Source organism: Gekko japonicus, unplaced genomic scaffold (assembly GCF_001447785.1).
Source record: "Gekko japonicus isolate JY-2015 unplaced genomic scaffold, Gekko_japonicus_V1.1 scaffold1544, whole genome shotgun sequence".
NCBI classification, from domain to species: Eukaryota; Metazoa; Chordata; class Lepidosauria; order Squamata; family Gekkonidae; genus Gekko; species Gekko japonicus.
The window spans coordinates 40,590-63,643 of record NW_015173180.1 but is presented as its reverse complement, the minus strand read 5'-3'; the positions used below and the strand labels follow the sequence as shown (position 1 = coordinate 63,643).

Genomic DNA, 23,054 nt, shown 5'->3' with positions numbered 1-23,054 from the left:
CCCAGAGGTTGTATCAAAGATCATTCTAAAAACAATGAAACTAACATGCATCCAGAATACCAGACAGGACTAAACACAATTATTAAATATCTTTAGATTGGAGCACTTGTCAGCTAAGTGAAAATGCAATCTGTGGTGAAGGGATTAAGAATCGCCTTCTGAGCTGTGTACGCAGTGATGGGAAAACGGTGAACATGAACTACTGTGAGCAGGTGAGGTTTCATCTGGCACATCTATGCTATTGAAGTCTTTGGTAAATTGTGACACATAGTACAAAATTTGACTTTTTGTCACAGGGTCTTTTGGTTTGTTTCAAATATTTTCAATGTTTCAAATATTCTTTCACTAAATTATTGGAGGGGGTTGAGGTTTTTTTCTTTGTTTTGATGTCAAATTGCAATAGACCTACTGCAACCCCATGGGGTTTTTAAGGCAAGAGACATTCAAAGATGGTTTGCCAAGTGTTTTCAAGAATGAGTTAATACATTTGCTTGATTTCTGCTGCCTGGGTACAGAATTCCATATTTTCATGCATCGTGGAATTCCACACTATCTAGATACAGCTTCATGTGGTGAACAGATTCCTGAAATCTTCATTCCCACTTCATGTGAATAAAAATTTGAGAATCCAAAATATACAGAAGATACACGTAGAACAAAACTCTGGCACCAGTTCATAGCACACACCCACCCCCCACCCCCCGTACATTCTTAAATGCATGGATGACTACCAAGTGTATCACCTTGTCTTTCAAAAATGCTACTTTCATTGCTACATTTGTTACACAAACGGAATATAATTGGTGCTCAATGGAGCACTGGTGCTCAATGGAGCACTGAAATAGCACAGTCCATGCAAAGAAAGCTTACTGTTGAAGGCCTGGCCCCATACATGCACAGAATGAGGCATTAGAATCCTGAGGTGGTAGACTGCAGGTGAGAAGAGTTTTTAATATTGGAAATTTAAAGGGAAGTTCTAGCTTAGCTTTTTGTAGCTGTTTAAGTTTTCCACTTATAGGTAATTATTAATTTGGAAGAACTTTGGGGGGAAAATCCTTTATCTGTTTTCTGAAGTGGTATCGGTCTTACCACCAGAACATTCTGCTGTATGTGTAGGCCAGACCTGTGAGTGTTTCTGTGGTGAAGCCATCATGTTCTAGATCTAGACAGTACAGATTGTGACATGGTGTAAAAAAAATGGGACTGTATAAACACCTAATATTTGACCAAATCTCCATTCATTTAAATAAGCTTTGATTGGTTTGCTATTTCTAAGTAAGCTAAAGGTGTGTTTGTCCCAGTTTGTGTTACCTAGACCCAAACTAGTGTGGAAAGGCTCCTCGACACATTTTTAAAAATACTTTCCTGCCCATCAGTGACAAGCAAATGACTTGTTCTGTTCTTTGTTTATAGCTAAATTTGGAGAAGCCTGCAAAAATGATTACTCACTGCCTTGTGGAATGTGTAGTAAATTGCCAGCTGTCAGAGTGGTCTGCCTGGTCAGAATGTTCACATTCATGTGGCCTTACAGGTAACTTGTTGATCAGTGTTCTGCCTGTGTTCTTTGAGCAGTAGTATACTAAAGTGTGTCAGTAACATGTGTTCATGAAGATAAAAGTTTCACTTAAAACCAGGGGTCATTTCCTGTGGGAGAGCACAGGAGCGGCGCTCCGGCAGTAAGGAGCCCAAGGGCGGGCACATGCAACAAGCACCACCCCCTTGCTCCAAGCAACCCTCAGTCGGGCCACAAGGAGCAAGAAGCAGCCAGGTTGATCAGGCCAGTGGCCCACCCAGCCCAACACTCTGCCACACAGTGGTCAAAGATACCAGGTGCCACCAGGAGGCCCACCAGTGGATACCACCAGTGGTCTACTCATGAGACAGCAGTGAGGGTGATAAATAAGAGATCCATTGTCCCAGGGTGAAATATGGGAAATGGAAGGCAGAGAGAAAGAGAAAGGAAGAAAATTCTGGAATATGGGGCTGCCCGGTGAAAGAGAAAGGACAAAAGGATTTCACACCATAGATGGGCTGTGGTAATGGCCAGTAGACCAGTAGACCACCTGGCTGTAAAGCAGGGGAGGGGAGGCTAGGGTTTGTCTAAACCTCTGGCTATTAGCTCTGATGACTGAACAGAACCTCCATTGTCGGGGTAATATATCAGGGGTAGTGTTTGCAAATCATTAGGGATGAAAACCAACTCGGAGCATGGAGGTTTCATCGAAACTCCATCACTGTACCACCACCGAGTTGCCATCTTCTATGGTGGATTAGATCTGGAGGTGAGCCGGCCCTGGGCAGACGCCTAGTTAACTGAAGAATGCTTGTTGTCAGGTTAGGTTGATGGATGGAATTCATCTTGGATTAAGAAAATTTAACATCAAGAGCACCGCACTTTACTTAATGACTGGTTTATACTGTTTAATGGTTGTTTTTATGTTGTTTTAGTCGTTGGTATGGCAATTGCCTCTGTTGTAGCCACCCTGAGCCCGTTGGGGAGGGCGGGGTATAAATCTAATAATAAATCTAATAATAAATAAATAAATAAATACACAAGGTCTGTAGTGCACCTATTTGAAGAAGATCAGAAGAGCAGCCTATAGGGGACAGCTGAAGGACTGCTAGTTAGCGTAGCTAGATTAGGGACTTCCCACAATTTTATATTATGTCCTTCCTGTCTCCTGGTTGGATTCTTTGGAGGCTTCCTGCTCCAAATGAGCCCTCCCCCCTTCCTTCTTGTCTCTCACAGCCGTTAGTTAAGCTCCATTCCTCTGTTCTATCAGGATTTATCTCCTCTTTAATAAACTGAGTTATTTTCTTTAAACCGTTGGTGCTCCGTTCCTCTGCATGCTTAAACTCTGCCAACAAACATAAGCAGAACAGGGTCCCCAACATGGTGCCCACCATGGTGCCCACCAATTATTCTTAGGAAGAAGGAGAGAGCAGGTGGGGGCTCTTGTCCAGCAGGGTTTCTGGCTGGCCATTGGAAATCCAATGGGCTCTGCAAATTAAAATAACATTGTCTCAGCAGCAGCTGCCACCACAGCGTTGCCTTTATTCTCTGCCACTTCTCTGCCCCAGAGAAATTATCCTCTTCTTCCCTGTACGTGGGCTTCCTCTTTGTGGTTGGCACCACCTTCTGCAGCGACCATTTTTTTTTTGGCTGGCTCTGCTTCCTGTGGCAGCTATTTTATGGTTACACCCCTCATTCCGTGTCGGAAGTAGAAGGCTGTTGCAGGTGATGTTGTGAGTACGTAAGTTGTATGTTCTAGTCACAGGTTTTCTTTGATGTCATCTTAATTTACTCATGGAACAAGCAGTTGAAATAGGTTCTTCTGCCATGTCCTTCTGCCATACAACTTAAGGCACAGTGTATCAAAACAGTGTTTGCCATACTAATAAGGTATAGTCTGTTTTTATAAAGGGAGTATTTAAAACGAAATGTTGTCCAAACCATGCGTATTATGATATTCTTCTCAGGAACACAACTCAAATAAGAGGGAGTAAATATTTTAAGAGGGTGCACATTTACCACACCTAGTTTCTGCTGTCACTCAATCCTAGCAATGTCTGTCCTGTACCATGAGGAACTGCAATATAAACTCAATAGGATGGTGATTTTCTTTTTAATGGATCATGGAGCCAGCCCTGTTTTGTGCTGAGGTTTTATGGAGTGGAACTACAAGCAAAGTGCAATTTGCTGCTCCTGCTGCAGTAAAGGCCGCACTCACTTCTCCTGAGACTATGGCCTTTTCTGCATGGCTGTTTTCCCTTCCTTTCACCATGCATGTCCTTCGGGTTTTCTTTTTCATTCTGCATTGATTCCCCCCCCACACCCTTTCAGAGCTCAGTTAGCTTTCTGGTCACCATTTCCCCATTTTTTTAGAGTAATTTTGTGATGATTTTTCCCGCTTGCTTCGCTTCTAAAGCCAAAGATAATTCAAACACATACAGATTCCCCCGGATTTCCCCCCTCCCTTTCCCCACCCCTCAGAGGCCAATCCCACCATCGACATAGAGGTTGTTCCTCCCACTCTGCAGCTTCTGCTATCCCCCACCTCCATTTTGATGTAGTGGTTAAGAGCTGGGGTTTGATTCCCCACTCCTCCACATGAAGCCAGCTGGGTGACCTTGGGTCGTTCACAGTTCTCCCAGAGCTCTCTCAGCTATTGTGGAGAGAGGAAGGAAGGCAATTGTAAGCCACTCTGAGACTCCTTCAGGTAGTGAAAAGCGGGGTATCAAAGCCAACTCTTCTTCTTCTCATCAGTGTTTCCTTAGTTTATTTATTTTTTTTACAACTTGTCTTGGTTGTATCAGTTGTGATAGTGGTGGGGATGGTGGTAGGTCTCTCCATGTCTTCCAAGCAGCAGCTGTAGCTATCAGGGTGTGTGCATACTGGACTTTTTAGAGAGTACTGGAGGAGGATGTGGCATACTCTGTCTGTGCCTACAACAGCACAGGGCTGCTACCTCAAAGGCGCCAAGGCATGGGAGCCCCCTCTCAAGACCTTGAGTCAGTCGCTTCTGCCCAACGGGCTGGCCCTGTTTAGTTCAGATGCTTCTCCTTCACACCAACCAAGCCAAAGGCGCAACAGGTCTGGGCTTTCGTGGCCGGTGCAGTGGGGGATCCCCTTCCTTGCCACCACCTCATCTTTCAGGGAGAAAACCCTGCCCAGCCCAGGGACTCTCTGCTCACATGCTGCCTCAGCCCTGTCTTTTTTCACCTCACTTGGGACCCTTCCATTTACCCGGTCAGTATGTGCCTATCAAACAAGGAAATACCTCAGTCTCCCCCTCCCCTTGGGGAATGCCAGGAGAGTGGTGTGGGAGAGGGCTCTTCACCAGCTGGACTCCTTGGTCTGGAGCCGGAGTGCTGGCGGTGGCTCCTCCGAGCCTCGCAGGGACCATTGCCTGTGGCAACTCTGCTTGCCAAACATTGTGGAGCTGTTCATCCCTCACTTTCTCCAAGCCTTCTCAATTCTTTCTCTTGAAGAAATTGAATTGGGGGGGAGAGATGCCTAATCTTCCATCGTTACTCCAATGGACTCTGCAGGCAGTAGCCACCCTTTCTGTCATCCATTTTGTGAAAAAAAAGCAAGAGGTTGTAGCGTTGAATGAAATTGACATGAGATGTAGAGAGAGACTGACAATGTGTTGGGAAGCCTAAGGCTTTTTAAACATTGTTCCTTTTAATGTTTCAGTGAACACAGTATTGGGGGGGGAGCCATTATGGCAGTCTCCAAAGCAAGCCTAATATTAAAATGGCGCCTTGTTGTTTTACAACTTAATTTTTTTTTTTACAAGCAGCTGGAGTCTACAAAAATGAGATTATTGTTAGAACACTGGGGAGGGGGGAGACAGGGAAGTGAAGCAGGCATGGTGGCAGCACATTCTTTCGTTCCCCTAGGGCTGCTGCCCCGTTTCTCCCTGGAGCAGGTCTTCTGTGTATGTTAGGCACTGCTGCAAGTCTGTGACCCGGGCCAGCTGATCTGCTTCCTGATCTTGCTGCCTGCCGATGAGGCATGCCACTTGGAGGCACAGCCAGGTGCGGTGGGCAAGAGCCTGGCCAAGGCACGGGCATTGCTGACCTTCCAGCGAGGGGATCTTGCTGAGCTGTGCTACCTTTGTTCCTCTGTGCATGTGCCTGTGCTGGAGAATTGGAAAGGGGAGGGGAGGACGGTGAAGGGGGCATCGCATCACGCTGCCCTTGTACTGAATAACCTTCCCAGTCAATTTGGGTTGCGGTGAAGTCTAAAAGAAGTGGCGGGCAGGGAGGCATGGTGAGGTGATTGAGGCAAACTGCTCCCTTTGAAGCTGCCCGACAAATGGAATCACGTTCCCTCTGTGTTCCTTTTCATTCAAGGAACTGAACCATGAGGATTTAAATGGAAGGCACTTGGTGGAAGCTACTGCACAGCTGCGATAGGGCAATTGTGTAAATAATTTTTAAAAACCTTTGGATGCCACTCTCCACACGTCACAAGTCATGTTCCCACCCTTGTAGCTGCAGAATGAATACATGGTTCAACCAGATGGGGACTGATAGTTGGCCCAGGGTCCAGTTCTCAGAAAAAACAAACTCTGTGAGTCAAGTAAGGTTTTTGTGTTTTGTGAATTATCTAGGAAGTTATGCTTCAGTACCCAGACTAAGGATGGACATTACTTTCCTCGGAAACTAGATGGGATACCTTGTGTAATAGATGTTTACAGCTAATTGTCTATCCAAAGCAATCTATTTGCACACTGTAAGTCTGGATGTGTATCTTCTACATTTATATTTATAATGAAGGATCTATCTGAGTTAAAATGATGTGTGTTAAAGCTTTCAAAAAAGCAATAGTTGGTTTCTTGTCATTTTAAGGCCTACCCAAAGATACCCAAATGTACTTCAGACTTGCTAAGCTTGTCAGCAAAGTGTGTCTTCCTCAGGGTGACATGCTATAATTTAGAACCAATTTGATTCTAATAGCATTGTTGGCATGGCAGCTGCTGTGTGCACTAACTTCTAGGCACCAGTTCTGGGTGCAGACCAGTGGCACACAGAGAACACCAGCTTTTTTAACATTATAGAAAGCACTTTAGAAGCCATGCTTAGAATAGCATTTTTTTAAAAAAAATCAATGGAAACAGAATTCATCACAAGCTGTTGACCTGCAAGGACCACCACTCCACATGTGGTACTAATGGCTACTAGTCAGAGATCTTGGTGTCTATCCCTCCAGAGAATTGGCCCATGATTTGCTCATGAACTTTAGTATGGTTAATAATAAAGCAATCTGCAGAGACACAAAGAGATTCTGCATCTGTGCCTTGCACATAATATCAGGATCTGTTAGAAGTTAACTTAAGGCTAATATGGGCATGGATCCTACCACTGTACCTAGGACTTAGACAAACCTGTGAGGTCTCTTTCTACAGTACAAATTTGTAATACTTTTGAATTGTACTGTCATATGGGTGCAATTGAGCTGCAGCGAGCACAAGCAGAAAGATGATTGTGCCCAAATGAAAATAGATTCAAATGGGTAGCCACATTGGTCTGAACAAAGTTTGAGTCCAGTGGTACCTTTAAGACCAACAAAGTTTTATTCAGGTATAAGTTTTTGTGTGCAAGCACGCTTCTTCAGATACAGTCATCTGAATCTTGAATAAAATTTTGTTGGTCTTAAAGGTGCCACTGGACTCAAACTTTGTTTTGCCCCAAATGAATCAGTGAGGCAGTAGGTATTACTACACACAGAGACATGGGCACGTTCTTGTGTGTGTATGTTCTAACAATGCAAATATAATCCATACATTTTTAGATAATTTCAAGTACAAGATAATAGCTGAAGAAGTGAAACTCAAAATATATGGACACTGGCTTAAAATCTAAAGTTTACTGCCAGACAGAATCCCGAAAATCGGAGAATCTTGTGTGTCAGACTTATGACACACTTTCAAGTTCTAAAAACTCTTTATTAGAGTGGATGTTAAAAAAAAAAAAAGCTAGAAGTGTTACCGGTAGACTATGATTAAAAGATAAGTGAACATAGAAAAGAACTAAGAAATGGGCTGGAGGTTGGAGCATTGTGGGAAGCTGGGGGGTGGGGGGAAGAGAAGAAAGGATGTATAATAAAAAATAATATGTTGTGTATTTGAACTAATAATATATCCTAATAAATTGTTTCTGGGGGAAAAATCTAAAGTTTACTGGAAGAAAATCCACAGAAATTCAATATGGAACAGGCAGCCAGTCATTTAATGCATTTCAGCAAATGTTCAGCAAATGGTCAACTATTGCTATACTTACCTCGCTGATTTTAATAGGTATTGGTATTATAATTAATTGTGTGCAAGACTTATATGCAGACCCTGTGTAAATACAAATTGTTTTATTATTAGCCATAAACACGAAAAAGTGAATAACTTCTGAAGAATTGCAGGCAAATCCCCCTTTTCCACTCTATGGTTTTCACTCTATGGTTTTGCCATTCTCTTGGGACAGGAAAAGTGCCAAGGAACCTGCCTTACACCCTACTGAGTACTGGAGAGACTGACTGGGCAGGGAGCCCCACTTTTTCTCTGCCAGCCTCTCCTTCATTCAGCCTCGTGACAGAGATTCCAGAGCACTCTTCCGTGTGGCAGGAGAAGGCTAAAGCTAAGACTCTCTCTTTCCCACCACCCTCCCCTAGCTGAAGGGAAGCAACCTGTAAGCTAAACAGCCACCATGCAGAGAGTCTGAGCTTTCAAAAAGCCAGTTTTCTATGGTGTTGCACCAGCACAGTCTTGTTCTCCCCTCCACACACACACACACAGGACTTTTGACTTTCCACCTCTTTTATGGGTTTAATTTGAAATCCTGTTGTTTTCACTGTAGCTGTAGTTCCCACTTCAGCATCACCATGGTCCACACAGTTCCTGAAGGACTCCACCCCACAGAAGTGGCTTTCCAGAGATCATGGGGCTGCTGAGAGAAGGGGAAAGCAGCAAATATTTACACACACACACACCAACCTGTAATCCGCACAAGATTATTTGGAGCTGACTTTTGATAATACCTAGCTCTAAATCTTGATTGTAGAAAGTGCCCTGTAGACCATTCAAACCAAGTCAGTATATGAATATATCTCTTGATTGTAATCAAGCAGGAAGCAAATCTTGATGTCTTATTCAACCAGTTAGAAACCAGGTTAGCTGTCAGCACACGTATGCACAAACATACACAGACTTCTTGCAACCCTGCTCGTCTTTATTCGCATTACCTCACCCCACTACATTTGCTGTAATTTCCAAATATCTGAAGACACAGCAGTTAGAAGGTCTTGGTTTAGGTTTCCAGTGCAGCCATGTCCTTGGTGTGTATTTTCTTACAAACAGAGGCTAGGTTAACAGGCTTCAGCTTTGAGAATTTCTGTAAAGAAAATGATTTTCTCAGTATTGCTGCCACTGGATTTTGCTAGAGTACTGGAAAAGAGAGTAAAAAAATAAACTTGAATTTATAGATTCCATTTAAGCACATCATCCCAGAGGAGGCTACCCAGAGGAGTTTCAGGAAACACCTTTTAAAACTGAGTCACTACTTTCAACTGGTAATGATTTATTTATAGTAAAGTACAGAAAGATGATGGCATAGAGGACACAAATGCTGAGAGGAAGAATGAGAACCCGTGGCTTATTTCTGATCAAAATAGCTCTTTGGAAACATTTCAAGCAGCGTTCAAAAAAGCCCTTGACAAACAGGATAATCCTATGGTGCCGCAGTGCCAGCAGTCGCCACACCAGGGCTGATGCTGTCTCAGTTGTGGTCTTGTGTTCAACCAGCTGAGGGAGTGAAAAATCAAAAAACAGGAGTCTCAGAAACAAATAGCTAGCGTTGCAACATCGGCACCCTCTCTACTGTGTCTGAGGCAACTTGCAGACAGTCTCCAGCTATGATGGTGATCACTAAAATAATTCCAATTTTATACATGCAAAGGCACTAGTCAGATGGGCTGATCATCATCTGGCCTGGACCATTGCAGATGGACCCCTCAGGGCAGAACCAAGCAGCTAGAAAAGGAACACACCTTCCTCACTTGTTTGCCCCTTTAGCACTGCTCTGAGATTGATGCTTTCAACCTGTGTTCCCTCTAAGCTGAGTTAGTGTGAGCTAGCTCACAGTTTTTTACCCTCCGGCTCACACAGTTTTGTCTTAGCTCAGGAAGGATGGCTCCAGAGCAAACGAATTGATGCAGCAGCCAAATTGCTCGCTCACAACTTTAATGCCAGTAGCTCACAAAGTAGAATTTTTGCTCACAAGACTCCACACCTTAGAGGGAACATTGCTTCAACTACCTCGAATTAGTCAGTGTATCTAAATGTGTCCTGACATTGATAGCCCAGTTGAGTCCAATTCTGTCAGGTTTCAGAAACTAAGCAGGGCTGGCCCTGGTTAGTTTTCGGAAGGGAGACCACCAGGTAGGGTTGCCAACTCTGGTATGGGGAAAGGCTGGGGATCTGGAGGTGGAGTCTGGAGAGGGGTGTGGACCTCAGTGATGTATAATGCAACCTTCTAAAGCAGCTACTTTCTCCAGGGTCTGTCATCTGGATATTAGCTGTAATTCTGGGAGGTCTCCAGACCCAGCTGGAGGTTGGCAAACCTACCACCAAGGAGTTCCAGGGTCACTATGCAGAGGGAGGCAATGGCAAACCATTTTTGTAAGCCTCTTGCCTTGAAAACGCTATGGGGTTACTTTTTATCCCAGTAACTGGGATTAAACTGTGTTTGAGAATTCCATTTACTGAGACAGAAATTAACTTTATTTAGATTAAGTCTCTCAGATTTGGACATAATGACTAATTGGAGGTAGTTCAAGCTGTCCGAATCCAATCTTGGTGTTTTCACATGAGGGAAAGGAGGAAGGGAGTGCACTAACATGGCCCTTAACCAGGTTCAGATCTATCATGAACAAATATAGTTTATAACCCCTAAATAGAGACCTTGATTATTGGCCACGATACCAAACAATGTACCTACCTTCAGTATTCTGTAGTAATATACTTCTGAGTCTGAGATGCAGGAGGCTAATGACATGAGATCCTTCTTGGGTATCCAGCTGGTGATTACTGGAGAATGGTTGCTAGAGTAGGCGGGTTTGATCCCAACACGCCCATTCTTAGCATATCAGCAATACCATAAAATGGATTAGAAATTGTACTTTTATTGCAGAAATAAACAATTTATAATTACTATTTATAATTATGTTTTCCAGTTTGAGATTTGCCCAAATATATGCAAACTGAAACTTGGCAAAAAGTGAATTACTTAATACATTTCTGCCTGTTTTCCAGTTGCTTTTCCCCCAGGATTTTGCCCCAGTAGATTTAACTTGAAAGGCCATTCAGAACTTGAAAAGGGAGACCTCTGGCTCAGCTGTTTTTTTGGGCTTTCTTCTGCAGTCCCTTTAAATGTGCCCCTTGTAAAGGGACTGTAGAAAAAAAGCCCAAAAAACAGCTGAGCACCGGGGCAACCTGCTCCCACCTTTTAGCTGATTTTTTGGTGGGTTTTTCCCTGGTTTTTTTCCCTTCTCGGGTCTGTTGGACCTGAAAAATTTTGGGATTTCTGAAAAATCCCAGATCCAAATATTTTACCAGTATTGGGATCTGGGATTTTTTGGGAATCCTGAAAATTTTGGGGGTCCAATAGACCCAAACTGAAACATATTGGGGGGAAATCTGCACACCCCCTAGTTGCAATCCTCTGTGCGAGATAGCTGGATAAATTCCACTGAAGTCAATGGATCTGAGCAGCTTGTTGATGTAAAATTGTGGCCATAACCTCCCCTCCCCCAAAAAAACCTACAGCAGTCTTGTTTTCTGATGGAGCATATTCATTCAAAGTCCACATACAGTTTCTGCCATAGTTCAGTTAGAAGAGCTTAAACAAGATTCTTCAGAGAAACAGCAATTTGTATAAGAGGTATAGGAATTAGGGATGCGCAAAAACCGAAAAAAATGGAGGTTTGTTTCCATTCGTGGGGCCACATGAACCACAAAACTTCATGGACTTTCTCGTTTACCGAACTGGTTCATTTTGTGGAATTCATGGTGTGGTAGAACCCCTCCTGCAGACTAGAGATGCCAAACTCAATGCGAGTCTCCAGCTGACTCTCCTTTACCTGCCCTCCAAGTTGGGTGAGAATTGGATTCCGGGTGCTGAGTTACAGCCACCCAAGAAAGTGCTCTCTGGGGAAATCACAGCCACAGGCTCAGGAGTCTGGTTGAATGGACCCCCGGGGAGAGGTGTTCACAAATCCCAATGGGGCAGTATAGGTCCTCAGCCAAGGAACCCAGGAGCTAAGCCCCTCTGCTCAACATGAGCAGAGAGATGGGTGGCTCAGAGCCCTGATTCCACTGGACAACATCCCAGCTGGGGAGAGGTGTTCACAAATCCCAGTGAGGGACGGTGTAGGTCCTTAGCCAAGAAGCCCAATAGCTAAGCTTAGAACAGATAAAATAAAGTACTTCTTCACCCAAAGAGTGTTTAAAACATGGAATTCACTGCCACAGGAGATGGTAGTGGCTACAAGCATGGACGGCTTCAAGAGGGAATTAGATAAACATATGGAGCAGAGGTCCATCAGTGGCTATTAGCCACAAGGTATAGATAGGAACTCTCAGTCTAGGGCAAGTGATGTACTGTATTCTTGGTGCTTGGGGGGGGGGGGCAGTGGGAGGGCTTCTGGTGTCCTGGCCCCACTGGTGGACCTCCTGATGGCACCTGGTATTTTTGGCCACTGTGTGACAGAGTGTTGGACTGGATGGGCCATTGGCCTGATCCAACATTGGCTTGTCTTATGTTCTTATGTAAGCGCCTGTGTTCGGTGTGAGCAGAAGGACAGGTAGCTCAGACCCCTGAGTGCACTCCACCTCACACAATCCCAGCCAGCCAGAGCTAATAGTCACAAAGCCAAATAGGGTGGGGTCCTCTGCTGAGGAACCAATGAAACTAAGCCCCTCCGCTCAGGTCAGATGCCTCAGAGCCCTGAGTAAGCAGCCAACACAACCCCAGCCAGGGAGAGGTGTTCAGAAGAAAGTGTGAAGGAGGGAGGGTGTTCTGGCAAAGCAGCCGGCAGCTAAGCCCCTCTGTCCAGCGTGAGCACATGGCTCAGAGCTCTGAGTCCACTCCACCTCCCAGGATCCCAGCCAGCCAGAGCTAGTAGTCACAAAGCACAAAGCTGAGCAACCCATGAAGTTAAGCCCCTCTGCTCAGTTTGAACAGAAAGACAGATGCCTCAGAGCCCTGCCTAAGCACCAAACACCCCCAACCCCACTGTTTACAGGAGGAATTACTTCCAGTTCCCTTCTCTCCCTGTCTCTGCCTCTAACTAAGGCTTGGTGTGCCTGCTGTCGATGGAAAACAGCAGCTGCATGTGAGCGGGGGGTATATATCATTCTGCTCCCATAGAGCAGCAAGGGAGCTCTCTTATTGGTGGCCAATGCTGCCTGTCAGGCTTTGAAGGGCCACTACTGGTGTTTCCAGGGCTGCAGAAGTCCATCCCACCCCCCCACGCATTGCTTTAACAGTCGTAATTCATCAGCACCAGCACCACGGACACTGCTAACACGCCCTGCCACATGATGCCCAAATCTCCAAAACCATGTGGAGGGTCATGGGAGGTTCATTGAGGTGAGATTGCATGGACTTCGGCTCACGTACCACGACCCAGGTGATTTTAGTTGCAAATTTAGGATCATGGGCAGGGTCTTGGGCAGGAATGAAAAAACAGAAAGGGTACAAAAGAGACCAAAGACATTGAGACTATGTACAATGTTCTGATATTATAAGTCCTGTCGGCACTAGGAGTTATCACCTAAGTGCAGATGGATCTAGGTTTTCGGCACCTGTAGATATACATTTGATTCACAGAAACTTTTCAGTTATTCTTTGTTAATTAGTAGCAGCTGATAGAAATGCTTCACTGTTTCCTTAATTAAACTCATTTTTAAGTTCCATCTCTCTAGGCAGAGGCTTAATGAAATTGATGACAAACTAGCATCTAGTGCTGCTTTTATGTTCCTCCACAGTATGTTAATCAATAAAGATAATGTAGATCATAATGAATGATTACACACAGAGAGAAATCCTCATTATGGAGCTTGTTTCCTCTCCTGCAACCCACATTTCTAGAAATCATGGTTTACAACTGTTAAAGCATAACATGTTGTCCATGAACTTGCTTCATAAAGCCCAAGTGATGGCCAGAATCAATCAAGGGAGTTATTTTAAAACATACCGTACTCTGGTGAATATTTCTTGCAATATGATATCCTTGGTTAAATAAGTTGTCAAGAATTGTGGCATATTGTAGCAAATCAATAATTATGACAGCGCCGCATTTCACACTACCAATGGCTATATGTTTTGACTGCATTTTTTTTTCTGCCAAAGAAAGTTCTATGACCAAATTACATTTATTGTAACTGAAAAATTGCAAGCACTGTAATGGCCATTACTGTCCATAACCACTTTTACAATTTCCATTAAAAGCCTATTTATTTTCAGTGAAATATCCCTAACTCGGAGAATAGAACAAGAAATTAGGTTACCATTTCTGGAATAATAGTGCTGAATGCTATTCATTAAAGTATCAGCAATCTTGTGGTTTTTTTAAAAAAAGAAAATCCTCTGCTGCCCTTACACGGAGGAGGGATGGAAGAAGAAATGTTTTCTCTTACAATGTTCCAATTAGAAGGAAGTTTGCTATTGAAAAGGAAAGAGCCTCATGAATGGTAGCCATGCAGTACTGATGACTGCATGGACAGGCTTTCCGTCTTTATCAGGCTGAGTATCCAACAAAGAGTCTCATTAAGTGAGGGAGTGGGGAAATCTGCCCAGGCCATGGACAGGATGCATCTAATTACAGCTTGCAGACATTTTGTGTTAATAGTCTCTCGTTACTATATCAGTGTTACTGTTGTTATAGCTTCGGAGCTTCCTTATCATGGGGCTGCCTTTGTCGCAGATCCGGAAGCTGCAGCCAGTGCAGAATGCGGCGGCCAGGCTGCTGATGGGCCTCCCCAAGTGGAAGCACACCCGGCCTGGGTTGAAAGCGCTGCACTGGCTGCCAATAGCATACTGAATCCGCTTCAAAGTGCTAGTACTCCCCTTTAAAGCCCTATATGGCCAGGGTCCGACTTACCTGGGGGACCGCCTTTCCCCACATATACATCCAAGAGCACTTCAGTCAGGGACCCAACACCACCTGGTGATTCCAGGCCCCCGGAAGGCAAAGCTTGCTGCGACTAGGGCCAGATCCTTCTCAGTGGCGGCCCCTACCTGGTGGAACGAGCTCCTGGAGGAGACCAGGGCCCTGCGGGACCTTATGCAGTTCCGCAGGGGCTGCAAGATGGAGCTCTTCCGCCAGGCTTTCACATAGGGGCCGCCGCCGCCGCCACCACCACCACCAATGGTGGCGATAACATCGGGATTAGGAACCGCCCTTGGAAGTTCCGCCATGAATTGTATGGCACTGACATTGTGGGATTGGCTTGAACTATCTACTGGACAGTATCACCCCAAGGGAAGGATCTAAGGAAATGACTGATGCCATCAAAACCACTCAAAGACCATCTTGTTTACAGAAAGCACTTTATTATTGTTATTGTTACTGTTATTATTCATGTTTTTATTGTTTTATCTGGTTTTATGTATGGGCTTAGCAGCCCTGAGCCCGCTCGCGGGGAGGGCGGGGTAAAATGCCTAAATAAATAAATACAATAAAATAAAATCAATGGAAGGGACAGGTCTATAGGCAGAAGTGAAATGCACTGGGAGCCAGTAAAGTGGACGGCAAAGCCTTCTCAAGTAAGAGGATCCAAGTATACGCTAGGGCATAACTGATGCATGCTTCTGTAAGCAGAAAGGCCTCCTGTTCTCTTCTATGAGAGGAGGATGTGCTGTGTGCAAAGAGAGTTCCCTGGTGCTTGTTCCAAGCTTCTCCCTTCTTACCAAGGGAAACTGGAAACCCCACCGTGTTGGCTGCCCGTTGGCTATTCAAGCTACTCCTTCATTCTTTCTCATAGCAAATCATATACAAACCTTCCCAGCACTCCAACTGGAAAAGCTCTTGCCCATACGCTTGGTGGCTGACAGGTCGTGTGTTGGATTGCAACCTCTGAGAATGAGCTTGAAAACATTTCTGTAACAAAATGTAATCATCATCTCTCTGCTTGTTTTAGGTCAGATGCTTCGTACCCGATCTGTAATCATGCAAGCCCAAGGAGAAGGAAGGCTGTGCCCAGCTGAGCTCACCCAGTACAGAAACTGTGCCGCAAAACCTTGCTACAGCTGGGTTCTTGGAGAGTGGTCCCCATGCAGAGTAGAGGTACTACAGGGTGCTTCTTTAAAAGCCACCTGTTGGCATCATAGGTGGAAAATTATTTTTTCCAGCTCCAGAACATGAAACAACAGTATATCTTTGAAAAGTTATAGGGTATTGCTGTTTGATAGGTTTTAAAACTCAAGGAGGTTCATAACAAATCAAGGTGTATTCTATCACAAAAGCAAACAGCAGATTAAATACTGATCATAATCACAAAGATAACAGGAGTATACATATCTAATAGCACCCATAATGATCTTTTTCACAACAGCGAATTGACATTATAGCATGCTTTAATTTTTCAGAATATCGTCACTGACAAAACTGATTTTTGTGCTAAGAATATGGTGTATTGAAAGACCTTGAAACAATTTTGTTTAAAGCTGTGTATGAAGTGCTGAGTGTGACTGTTCTCTTTAGGGCAATTACTTTTTTTTTTAATGGTCTGAAAATGTAACCGCTGGCATGAATTGTGGAGCGTCAAATACATACACCTTTGCTTTGTCAGCATCACCAACCTGTACCTTTCTCTGTCTTCATGCAAACTGCAGCTTCCTATATCCATTTTCTACCTTCCCTTTTTATCTCATGGGTTGTGCTTCATCTAAACATTTGATCCGTCATCTCGTGTTCACATAAAATGGATCTGGAGTTTCCACACTCAACTTTCTCATGCCTGGTAGGGGGAGGATGAGTTCTGCTTAGCTTTTGTCATGTCAAACTAATTAGATCACAACTCAGAGAAAATATGGCAGAGAGGAAGATATGAAATATTCGTAAGAGACCTTTATAAAACAGTTACTGTTCCATGTTTCTGAGAGACATACCCTTCCTCATGCATAACATCTTATTACTGCAGTCAAAGACTAATATATACAGCTAACCTTTAGGTCCAACTGGGCCTTGGCCTCTCTACCTCTAGAAACACACCTCCTCACACAGAAGACCATTGAACTGGATACATGTTCTTTGGTGGAGAGAGCAAATGAACTATCATCCGTGCGACGCTACACAAAAGTATTTAATACGTTTGTGTGCTGTCTTTCCACCCAGCTTGGGGTCCCAAGCATTTAAATCAGTGCTTAAATATTTAAAACAACGGAGTAAATCATATAAACACAGAAGAACAAGTAGAGAAGACCTCCTCATTCTTTTCCTTAGTCTTGAGCACCAAATGATGAACTGGACACAGGATGCTTCTGGTTTAAGTGAACTGTCTGGAATGAATCCAAGAGGACAAATCTATACAAGCATACTTAGCATTTATTATTAATGTACTCGGTGCTATTTTGGTACAATAAAGCTCTGTTGTTTCTCTTAGGGTGGACAGTGTGGGGATGGAATCCAAGTACGGAACCTCACGTGCGTGGTCCACGATGGCGCTCTATCTGCAGTATCTAAACAGGTGGAAAGAGCATTATGTGGAGATCTTCCATCTAAAGACACTGTGTTGCAGCTTCCATGTTCTGTGCCTTGCCCAGGTAAATCCTTGTGATAGCATACATAGAACTTTCCATAGTCCTATTCTGTGCAGGTGCCACACTATTTTGAGCCATTGCATTTATAAACCTGTCTTATGCATGTTTACAGGCTTGTCAGAAACAAGGTGATTTGGCCCCCAAGCAGACATGATGCTGGAAATTATGTTTCCGCATTTTTGGGAAGATAATAGCTACTTCATGGGGTCTCCTGATTGTAATCAGAACCAGGGGTATTTTTGGGCAGGAACGCACAGGAATGGAGTTCCGTCTGGCTCCCGAGTTGGCCACGCCCAGCAGGAACTCATTAGCATAATAGGCCACACCCAACAGCAGAAACTCATTAGGATTGGCCACATTAGGGGTGTGTGGCCTAACATGCAAAGGAGTTCCTGCTACAAAAAAAAAGCCCTGGGTTTTGACAACAAACAAGGTCAACAGAATAAGAAGCAAAAGGTGGGTGTGGCTGGATGAGCACACTTCTGGTAACATGGGGGTGCGGCCTAATGTGCTAATGAGCTGTGCTGTCGGGGGTGGGTGGCCCAATATGCTAATGAGTTCCTGCTGTTGGGTGTGGCCTATTATGCTAATGAGTTCCTGCTGGGGGTTTTCTACAAAAAGAGCCCTGATCAGAACTATGGTGTGTGAGAGAAGGGATTTAACCATTCCATCACTACATGGTCTTTCTAAGGGGGGGGAAGGCTTCGTCCATCTCTTTCCCCCCCACTGCTTACAGTATGGGGGCGGGGCTGGTTTTGTTTGGAAAAACATGACTGGAGGTGGAAGGCTTAACCCCCCCCCACCGCCACCCATACTGCACTGTTGCCTTGATCTGTATGGATAAGACCCTCCTTGGCAGCTATTAGTCTTTTTAAAATGCTGGAAAGATCTGATTATGAGTTTTGGCCTTCAATAGTAAGTCACAATGAGTTCAATCTGATTTACTACTTTTGGATACCAGCCTTTTTAAGCCAAAGAAAAGCTTCTTTCTTTTGCATATAACCCTTTTATTGTAGATCGTTCACTTTTATGATGCACCTGTAAAACCTCCACAAATTAGATCTCCATTATATTAAATCAATGTGTATCCAGATGCAGAGTAGGAAAGAGGATAATGGGAATCTCAGATGATGGAACTATAGGACTGCAATGGTTCTGATGTCCTTAAGAGGTTCCTTACATATAACTCAAGCAATGAATGGTTATTGTCACAGTTACTCCATACCTTTCCAGGACTGTATCACATATCTGATTCTGAACAGTGGCCCTGGAAATGCAGATCAAAAAAATCCACAAAATAAGGATATCTTCAGACAGCTGGGATTTTTCTACAGGTTTACATAAAAATCCAAAGATTGGGGAACAAATGGTTAGGGGAAATGTTTTAAAGTTTACAAACCTTACCCTACAGGGTGTGAAAATCAACAGCTCTCAATTCTACACCATGAGATCTTAGAGGGATGCTTAGCAGCCCCATAAACAGGCAAGGGTATCAGCAAGGGCAGGCATGCACCAGTGCCACACAAGCTGGGCAGGAAGGCAGTGTAAGTATGCCGACTCCCTGTCTATCTGAAGGTGTCATTTCAACCACTAATGGACCCCATAGGGACATCTGCAATGACAGATGCCTGGACTGGCAGGCCCCATAATCACGCCTAGGAAGTGACCCTGGAAAGCACATGAGACCTTGCTCTGACAGCTGCGACTGCACCCCGCCCCCCCGCTGACATCTGCATACTCTGGACAATGGATTTGCCCCAGAGTTACTTCTTTCCATTTCAGTTGCTAACCCTATCGATCTGATCTCATCTTTCCTCCTCACATTTCCTTGATAGTGAAAAGTCCTGACTTCTATTCCTTTCCCACAGCCCAAGTCCAGGTGGCTCATCAAGCAGTATTGTTTCCTTTTTTATTAGTTTAAATTAGCAATCCATTAGTCCCTTAACCACCAGAGAAGTAATCAGGAACCCAACCCAAACTGTACTTTGCATCTAGAAGAGAAGCTCCGGCGCCTTTTGTCCACACCTGAGGACTCTATACAAAGTTCCCAAACTACATTGTTCTAGCCCTGATTAATCTCATCAGTTCTTTGTTCTGAGGAATCCCTCACGTTAGCAAGCCCTCTGGACACATGTTTGGGCATAACTAGCCCAGCACAACTCCATTGTGGTGTTTGTGGGGTCTCAGGCACCTACTCACACGCACCCCAGTATACCGGGTCCTTCCTCTCAGCGAAGTGCTGGTCATTTTGCCATCTCTCCTTCTTCACGGACGTCTCCAAGAAAGTCAGCTATCACCTCAACCCCCACTATTCTCCCGCTCCTCTCTTTAATTTCCATAGATCTTGAATGTGTGTATGTTCTGTGTGTGCTCTGTGCATGTTAAATTCCCTAAATACCCTTCAATAAAACATCCTTTATTTTACCTTTGGACTGGTTATTGAGAGCTCTCTTAAAGGGAACATAAAGTAGGACAATCCTCACTAATATCCTTCCTCTCGCTAAGGCCTGCCATTTAGCTAATTTCCCCCAGAAACTGAAGGCCCGCTTCTTAAAATCTAATCTGGTAGGGGTAACAGCAGGCAGGAGAAACCAACAAGGTCACCACCAATGAGTGAGACCGGGACTGTGTACAGGAGGGTGTAGAAAGGATGACAGGGGCACTGCTACCAGGGGGGAATCGGCAGTGCTGTGAGTGGGTGGAAAGGCAATGCAACAACGGGAAAAGCAGGAGGGACAGGAAGGAAGGAAGGAAGGAAGGAAGGAAGGAAGGAAGGAGGAAGGAAGGAAGGAAGGAAGGAAGGAAGGAAGGAAGGAAGGAAGGAAGGAGGACAGGCCAGGGGAAGACAGGCAGTGGGGGGGCAGGAAGAAGCTGCAGGACAAAGTAGAGACAAGTAGGGATGAAATGTCCCCTCCCCTGCAAATTTCTCACAGGTCCCCCATAGTCGATTTCTACATGCATTGTAGATTTAAACAATATGCAGGATCAATCCAAGTGAGTTTACATGGAGTAAGTCTGAACTGCATTGGTAGAAACAGATAGACAGACAAAGAGGCAGGCAGGCAGGCAGGCAATGGAAGGCAATTTTGTCAATCCAATAATGTGCAAAGAGGATAAGAACATAAGAGACGCCAGTGTTGGATCAGACCAAAGGCCCATCCAGTCCAACACTCTGTATCGCACAGTGGCCAGAAATACCAGGTGCCATCAGGAGGTCCACCAGTGGGGCCAGGACATTAGATGCCCTCCCACTGTTGAGCCCCCCAAGCACCAAGAAGACAGAGCATCACTTGCCCCAGAGGCCCTATCTATACCTTGTGGCTAATAGCCACTGATGGACCTCTGCTCCATATGCTTATCTAATTCCCTTTTGAAGCAGTCCATGCTTGTAGCCGCCACCACTTCCTGTGGCAGTGAATTCCATGTGTTAATCAGTCTTTGGGTGAAGAAGTACTTCCTTTTATCCGTTCTAACCCGACCGCTCAGCAATTTCATAGAGTGCCTACGAGTTTTTGTATTGTGAGAAAGGGAGAAAAGTACCTCTTTCTCGACCTGCTTTGTCCCAAGCATAATCTTATAAACCTCAATCATGTCACCCCTCAGTCGTCGTATCTCCAAGCTAAATACCTCCAAGCACTTTAGCCTTTCCTCATAGGATCTTTATTCACCCTTTGCCTTTGTTCATTCTTTTTCCCCTTCTTCTTACCTGCAGGTGATTGTCATTTGACAGAATGGTCAGAGTGGAGCTCTTGTGAATTAACATGCATTGATGGCAGGAGCTTTGAGACGATGGGTCGCCAGTCTCGGTCAAGAACATTTATAATACTGTCTTTTGAAAACCAAGATAGCTGCCCTGAACAGGAGCTGGAGACGCGGCCTTGCTCGGGTAGGGGAACAGTCTTTGGTTTTTCTCCATCTCCTAGAGCACTCCACTTGTGCACTACCTTGCAAACTGACTGCTGTTGACTTGTTTGTGTCATAGGAGGGAAGTGCTATAACTATGTGTGGAAAGCAAGCCTGTGGCAAGACAATGAGCGCACAGTGTGGTGCCAGCGTTCCGACGGAGTGAATGTCACAGGTACATCTGCTACACAACACTGTAAAATTGTACTAAAGCTGGAACTCGAACTGCACCCTCTTTTCTGTTTGAGAAACAAAGGAAATTTGTATGTACTCTTTTCCAGAGGTGTGAGAGCATGTCCTAGAATCAGAGTTAGGAGGAACAGAATCCATCCGCTTTAACCATCTGCTGCTGGTAGGACTGTACCCACCATATACAGAGATCTACTGTAAAAGACACGGGCTGTTGGATAGGGATGGGCAGATGTTTGCAGTTCTGCCCATTTAGCATTCAGTCCTTCTCTACTTTTAGAGATTTGATCCAAAGATCCTTTGATGAAGAAGATCCCCAGGAATTCACCTCTTTCTCCCCTACCCTTTTTACCGATATTTTCTCTCCAGAGACTGAGGACACCTGAGGACAGTGTTTGAGAGCCAGTGCCATAGCGTGTACTAGGTCCTGGGGAACCAGTCTTGGCCCAGTCATTCTCTGTCATCCTTACCTACATCACAGGGTTGTTGTGAGAATAAAGGGAAGGAAGAGAATAACATATACCACCCTGAGTACCTTGGAGGAAGGGGGAAGACAAACATATACGAAATATATAAATGCAGTTAGGATCCACACACTAAAGAGATGGCATTCTATCTGGTAGGCTTCTGAAAGCACAGAAGTATGAACTTCTGGGCTTTGAAATTGGAGATGGCACTTGGAGATGGCTCCCAAAGAGGCGCATTTCTATGCTCCTGGAAGCCTTCCTGATACTTAGAAACTAAATTCCTGGATTCAGTCCCGGAGCCTAGAAGTGCATACTTCTGAATTCTGAGAACTGATCCAAACACAGAGCAATCTGTGAGTGCCAGGATGGAGTGTCAGATTGGAATTTGGCTGGGCTTCTTGTTGAAGTCTCTTGGGATTAAATTTGATCTGATAGACTGTCAAAGGGATCAGGGATCCTGTTTCAACTGTGAAATCTGATCTAGTTCAATTTTGCAATCTCCCTTAGTGTGTCACAAGCAGAGTACAGGTACATAGCAGAGAGAGAAAATGCCAACAAAGCAAGTATTACCAGCCAACTCCTGCAAAACTATGCATTGGTTTACACTTACCAGTAGCTTCCAGCTGAGTATCTGCAAGTATTACCAGCCAACTCCTGCAAAACAAAACATTTGTTTACACTTACCAGTAGCCCCCAGCTAAGTATCCGGAAATGCCACTGGGCTGCTACAGTGTGAAGTGGTCCATCCACATATGGGCTATACATAGGGTTGCCAGGCCCTGGTTGGGAAATATCTGGAGATTTTGGGGGTGGAGCCTGAGTAGGGAGGGGAGAGACTTCAATGCTATAGAGTCCATCTTCAAAGAAGCCATTTTCTCCAGGTAAACTGATCTCTGTCGCCTGGAGATAGCTGTAATCCCAGGAGAGCTCCAGCCACCACCTGGAGTTTGGCAACTCTAGCAGTCAGTCATTGCCTTCCTTTATTTTGTTTTTTTACCTTTCAAACAATGAATTTCAAGGGGATTCTCTGAGATATCTATGCCACAATTACCCAAGAGATTCTTTTGCACTCTTACAAGAAGTACACATGCACAGAATACGCTACAGCTCAGTAGATGTCTTTGGACTATTTTAGTTCTGCCTAATACATTCTCTTCACTGGCACTGGGAATA

At 44.6% G+C, this 23,054-nt stretch overlaps 1 protein-coding gene across 1 annotated transcript in view; it reads left to right on the top strand.

Moving 5' to 3' along the window:
- Positions 1 to 23,054, top strand: part of LOC107119948 (thrombospondin type-1 domain-containing protein 7B-like) — a 419,856-nt gene that overhangs the window by 386,718 nt on the left and 10,084 nt on the right. The window contains 6 exon segments of the mRNA XM_015422578.1: positions 97 to 212; positions 1,414 to 1,531; positions 15,702 to 15,847; positions 17,166 to 17,325; positions 21,035 to 21,208; positions 21,305 to 21,400. Of these exon segments, the coding sequence (XP_015278064.1) occupies positions 97 to 212; positions 1,414 to 1,531; positions 15,702 to 15,847; positions 17,166 to 17,325; positions 21,035 to 21,208; positions 21,305 to 21,400 (810 nt within the window).